General features: G+C 49.0%; 2 protein-coding genes across 2 annotated transcripts; both read left to right on the top strand.

The window, feature by feature from the left end:
- The first annotated feature begins 1045 nt into the window (after window positions 1-1045).
- Window positions 1046-2673, top strand: fgfbp2b (fibroblast growth factor binding protein 2b). The gene is made up of 2 exons (XM_056585974.1): window positions 1046-1897; window positions 2206-2673. Exon 1 carries the CDS (start codon window positions 1051-1053, stop codon window positions 1873-1875), a length of 825 nt encoding a protein of 274 aa, XP_056441949.1. The 5' UTR covers window positions 1046-1050; the 3' UTR covers window positions 1876-1897; window positions 2206-2673.
- A 1193-nt stretch (window positions 2674-3866) lies between these two features.
- Window positions 3867-5204, top strand: fgfbp1b (fibroblast growth factor binding protein 1b). The gene is made up of 2 exons (XM_056585975.1): window positions 3867-3956; window positions 4196-5204. The coding sequence occupies exon 2, from the start codon at window positions 4507-4509 to the stop codon at window positions 4996-4998; it is 492 nt and encodes a 163-aa protein (XP_056441950.1). The 5' UTR covers window positions 3867-3956; window positions 4196-4506; the 3' UTR covers window positions 4999-5204.
- The last annotated feature ends 705 nt before the right edge of the window (window positions 5205-5909 follow it).

The raw sequence follows: 5909 nt of genomic DNA, 5'->3' as shown, positions 1-5909 counted from the left end.
GTTAAACAATGACGTAATAAGAGGAAGACAAGTGGACAATAAGGCAAGGGAAGCACAACTAACGTTCATCCTCTCAGACACACAACCACACGTCCACCACCTGAGCTTCATGTGCATCAGCAGGCCTTGCCATTCTGGTTTCTTCTGGATGCAACATTTTCATTTTACGGTAATGCATGCAACTGCACGTTTGCATGTGTGTATGTGCAATACGCTGTACAATCCAAGTGTAATAAGTGATGCATATAAAGATAGATGGATAGGAAGTCAGGTACTGTCATCAAAGAGAAAATGCATTTTGACATCAAAGAGTGCATGCTTATGCACGTTACTAAAGACGGTTACACAAAACAGCCACGTGCGATAAGATAAGATCGATGTAATAGGCCACTAGGGAGGGTGATTAGTGTGTGCAAGAATGGCAGAAGGGACAAAGCTCATTCAGTAATGATTACTGCATGGGCCATGCTATGAGTATGTACTCGTGGTGATTCGAACAGCGTTGGTACTTTTTGTTCCAAGATAGAAGCTTCAGATTCCGGCCAAAGTGTGCTCAGAACATCCTGGACCTGCTGGAAAAAAACCAGGAGGAAATAGCTTGGCTAACCTGCTGTTACAGCTCTCTGCCCCACACCCCCTCCCCCCTAGCTGTACTCAAAGAACCTTTTATAGGAGTTTATATAATGTCCTGGGACCCTTTTTTCTACATTTGGCTTCATATGTATACCGACCCTTCAATAGCACCATCCTACCCCCTCTCACACATGCACATACACGGTATATAAACACATACATCTAAACACACATGCACACACATGCATCCCCCCTCTTATTTTCATATGGGTCTGGAGGTGGGGGGCTGAGCCAATGTGTGCGGCCATCAATGCCCTCTTTGTGCACCCCTGCCGTTTAAAAGCCTAGCGCACCTCCACCCCTCGCTCACACCTCAACCTTCCTCCCGGCACGCAACACCCCACCCGACACCTAGCCCACCGACGAGAAGCCGTTGACTCCGACCCCCGACCCCCGGCCATGAGGACCAGCGTCAGGATGCCGCTGCTGCTGGCGTTGCTGGCGACGCTCGCCTGCGTGTCGCACGCGCAGAGCGACAACAGCGTGGACAACCGGGCGCCGGCCCAGCCCTCGCAGCGTGGCATCTGGGACGAGCCCATCCGCTTCAGCACCAAGAGCAAGGACGCCTGCGCCATGGCGGTGTCCGGAGCCGGGGACTACACCCGCCTGCGCGTGTCCTGCAGGGGCCCCAGCGCCCCGGGCGGTGCGGCGGGACGCTCCTACTACTGCGACTTCCAGGGCAAGCCCAACCTGTGCCGCGCCTACAGCCAGAACCCCCGCCACTACTTCACCCAGGTGATGTGGGAGCTGAGGAAGCTGAGCCACGCCTGCCAGGGGCCCAAGATCTACCGGCCCGCCATGTGCAAGAAGTACCCCGACGAGGCCCACCCAACATCAATTCATGGCCCCCTGGCCACAGACCTCGCCGGGTACAGCAGTGCCGCCGCCCCGCCCCACCTCGCCAACACACCAGCGCCACACCACCACACCAGCAAGCCCTCCAAGCCCAGCCAGGACCAGAGGAGACCCGTGGCACCGGCCCAGGCTAAGCCCGCGAGCCCGTACAAGCCCGTCAAGCCCCAGCCTGCCAGGCCCCAGCCGCAGCCCGCCAAGCCACAGGGAGGGGCAGGCAGCAAGGCAGCCAGCCAGCCCAAGAAGCCCACCACCAAGCAGGGGAAGGCCTCCCCCAACACCATCCCCCGTCCAACGGAGGGGTCTGATGCGTCCCGCATGGCCACAGAGTACTGCTGGAAGAGCCTCCATGGCTTCTGCAGCTACTTCATCGGCTGGTTCCATAACTAAGGCTGGCGTGTTTAACACACAGGTGGGTGGAAACGACCGTATCGTGATGAAGGGACGGCGTTCCATGCTAGCACACTCAGTATCTCATTGAGTTCGATTATAAGCAGAGTTTTTTTTTTGCAGATTATGATGACATGATATCCAACAGGATTGTGGGTGCAGGTGGTGTTGTAATTTGCACTCTGATGAAGTGGTTCTCTAAAACCGAGGAGTTGATTAGCTCCAATGTTTCTTTTTGTTGCTCATATTTAAACAGAAACAAACTCTAACTAGATCAATTGAGTTTGCCTGAACCTGTCTCACAGTTATTCTCCTCTTGTTCTTTTGCAGGTCGCCAAGTTGCAGCACCAGCACATCTAGAACTGTACCAACCTCGGTTCTCTTTTGAAGATCTCTATTCCCGTTTATTTGGAATCATCAGTCAGATGACACAGAACAGAGAGACGCCGTTTCCCCACCTGTGGCGTCTGAGAGTTAGATGTTTGAAGACGTGTAAGTGTGTGTCATGTTGGTGTGTGTGTGTGTGTGTGTGTGTGTGTGTGTGTGTTGGTGTGGTAGTTGTGTGTGGTGTGGGTGTGTGTGCTTGGTGTGTTGTGTCTGCGGTTTCTGTGGTTGGATGCAGTGTAAACATATGGTAATGTGTGTTGCTGTTTGTACACTAGTGAAGTCTAAAAACTGCACTGTATACTCAGGCATACCTACAGGCCAGGCATGTATCATGTAATGAATACGATTTAATAGGTCCTACAATGGAGATGTAAACAAATAGTGAATGAAACAAAATAAAATAACCTAGATGACTTTTCATTGCCTGTGTTTGTCTGGTTCTTCCTTTGTGTTTACTTATGGGGGGGGGGGGGGGGGGGGGGGGGGGGGCAGAGGGTGTCGGTTACTTTTTTATTTTATAAATGGACTCCTTGTGCCGCCTTTATCCCAACCTAACAGCAGGCCAGTGTCTAGCGGAGGACAACCATTAAGCTAGACGCAGTTAAAACACAGCCAATGATAACAGAACGTAATGACAGGAAGTGGCTCAAAGTAAACTCAACGAAACAGGCCTGTGGATCGCTCGGCGGATTGACCCCACGCAAACATAATAGCGACTTTAGTCCAGAGGGGGATGGGTTGAGTTTTGTTGGAGGTTCCTGCGGCCCAAATGGAGGGGAGCAGCACCTGTGTGTCTTTCACTGGGGAGGCAGAAGAGAAGAACCCGAGAAGGACTTCCTTTGGTGCTAATGTGGAAACCACATGGTCCGGACCATTTGCAAAGTCTTACGAGGGGGAAGGGGATTGCTATTAAGATCATACTGACAGTTCTGCATATTTCGATAGAGCCTAGGCTATATGAAAAAGATAATTACCATAACACACATAGCCCGCAAATGTAAAACTGAATATAACTTGTTTTGCATGCGCGCAACAAACCACCACAGGGTGGCGTTGTTTCATAAAGCTAATTGTACAAAGATGAATATTCGGTGTTGTTGTTGGTGACTCAATTTTCATTATGATAACGTTCAAAGGGTTTTGAGGAAGTAACCTCCATGGACACCATCTTTATGGGCACCATGTCTATACAGCTACCTTGCTGTGAATACGGTAGGCCTATGAATTAATTAATTAATTAATTAATTAATTAATTAATAAGACCAATAAATTGCATTACAATATTCGATCCCTTTACGATCGATTTCTAAACCGCCCAAAAGTTTGAACACGGGAATATGGCAATGAATTGCCATATTGTGGTTTGTAACTTAAATAAGGTTCAAACCCTAAGGTATATAAAATAGAAACCGATTTAACGTTTAATTGGCTAGCCACTCACCATATATTCGAATTTCAAACTATTGCTGTTAATTGGACGAGTGAACGAGCGCGGAGCGACGCGCATCAGAGGACCTACGCCGAGGTGTGGGGCATGCAATCCTGTGCGTGTAGAAGCGTGAGCGCATATCTGTGTTTGGGTGTGTAGGGTGGGAGCGGTGGGCGTGCCGCTATAAATGCCATGTGCGATGCCCGGGATGCCTGTAGATGCAATTCGATTTGAGCAAGGACTATCATCCCATTTGTGATTTTGAGTAAGTAGCCTATTGGAATAACAACACACAATGTTATGAAGTGCATTTAATTGATAGGGGCGTAGAATTCGTTATTTATAGGTGTATTGAAATTTTTTGGGGGGCATAAAACATTTACATTCAGGGCATTTAGCAGCCGCTTCTATCCAAAGCGACTTGCAGTAATTACATTTGTCAGAAGAAAACGTTTTCATCATTTCCAGCCACATGTCCTTAAACATTATTATTTATTTGTGCAGGTTTGCGGGTTTTATAAGGTTGAAATGGTGATTCTGAAGACCTCGGGTTTTTTTTTTTGTCACTTTTTTGGCCTGCTGCTCGCGTGCCTCGCGCAACAGGTCTGCGTATCAGACGCTGCGCGCGAGAAGGGGCGCAGGGAGCTCCTCGCCGGGGATCGAGAGACGGAGCCGGTCCGGGTCAGGGGCTCCGGCAGAGCGGACAGAGGGATGAGGTCCACCGAACCCAAAGGAAAATTCTCCACCAAGAACAGCCTTCGGTGTACCTGGGCGTCAAAGAAAGAGCGGGATGTGGTGAAGCTCCAGAATTCAGAATGCGAGAACTCGGAGGGGAGGAAGCACCTGCCAGGGACGGAGTGAGTTCCATGAAGGTGTGCGAGTACGTCGGCAAACCCGCACGCTGCCCGGCTTACATCTCAAACCCCGCGGGCTTCTGGAAACAGGTGTCCCGCACGCTGAAAAAGATGGAGGGCCAGTTGTGCGAGGACACTCGCGCAATGGTGAGAGCCTCGATGTGTAAGCGTGCGCCCAGAGAAGTACACTTCAAACTCGGCCCGGGGGGCCCGCGAGCCGACCACGAGACCACAACCATGCGTGCTTCCCGCTCTTCCACCACCTCCACCCCCTCCACCACCACCACCACTACCACGCACAAAGACGATCGGGAGACTGTCAAGTCGACCACCGTCAGTGGTCAAGAGTGCACGCCCGCGAACAAGGCCAACCGGGGCGAAGAGTATTGCAGTGGACCGTGGTCGAGTGTGTGCTCCTTCTTTTTCTCCATGCTGGACAGCGCGGAATGCTGATCATCTGCAGGTTATTGATTAAAAAAAAGGTTTTAGATCTGGTGGGACTTTATGGACAGAACAGCTTTTGCGCTGCTGTTGACCTGAAGAGAATAGGCTATTGTTAATGGGAAGTTATTTTCTGGTCGCAATAATCTCAACAAACCACTAAGAACATAATCTGTCCCACTGTATTTATGCTCAACAAATAAATATTTTATATAAATACAAAAGTGTGCATTGTTGTGTGTGTGATTCATCAAGCGTCCAACCTGGAATTATATCTTGCGTGTTTCATATAGGCCTATAATTGTTTAAGCGTGCGTATGGTTATGAGGGTTTAAAAGTCCTGCTGGGTGGCATTGCGTGGGCGGAATAAATCAGGATTAAAGAAATAGGGTCAGAGTGTTGGATAATAATTGTAATAGTTAATTTATTGGCATATTATTCTCAGCAGATAATTGTTTTTAGTTTCTGTCAACCTTTGCATGTAAATATACATCCACGTTATTTGCTCTCTTTCTTTCATTCTCTTTCGTTCTTTTCTTTTTTCATTCTTCCCTTCCTACATCTGGGATGTAAACATCACCAACACACAACATCTCATTACTGCTTCTGAGGGTTATAGTTTCCTGTCCCGGTCTCTCATTACCATCTCAGTGATAGGAACATCTGTGTATAAGACTCAGAGTGTGTCTTAATCATTCAGACAGGTTTGTTCACCCTACCAATAGAACTACCAAAACATAAGAAGGATTTTCTGAAATATGCTGTGTGTCGTCGTGTGTTGTATAGTGTTGGTGTGGCGTGGGGTTCGGTTGGACGTTGTTACAGACGTGTTACATGAGTGTTGATGCACAGATGTGTTATAAAGAGCAACCGGGTGTACATGCAGTCCAGAACCACCATGTGTTTGTGTCTGCGTGTTCGGG

Source organism: Gadus chalcogrammus, chromosome 3, assembly GCF_026213295.1.
Source record: "Gadus chalcogrammus isolate NIFS_2021 chromosome 3, NIFS_Gcha_1.0, whole genome shotgun sequence".
In the NCBI taxonomy this organism is placed as follows: Eukaryota; Metazoa; Chordata; class Actinopteri; order Gadiformes; family Gadidae; genus Gadus; species Gadus chalcogrammus.
Note: the sequence above shows the minus strand (reverse complement) of the source record. Positions and strands in the feature narration are given on the sequence as shown.

Excerpts from the sequence above, each read along its gene's own strand:
- fgfbp2b (XM_056585974.1), top strand. The coding sequence starts at position 1,051 with ATGCCGCTGCTGCTGGCGTTGCTGGCGACGCTCGCCTGCGTGTCGCAC.
- fgfbp1b (XM_056585975.1), top strand. The coding sequence starts at position 4,507 with ATGCGAGAACTCGGAGGGGAGGAAGCACCTGCCAGGGACGGAGTGAGT.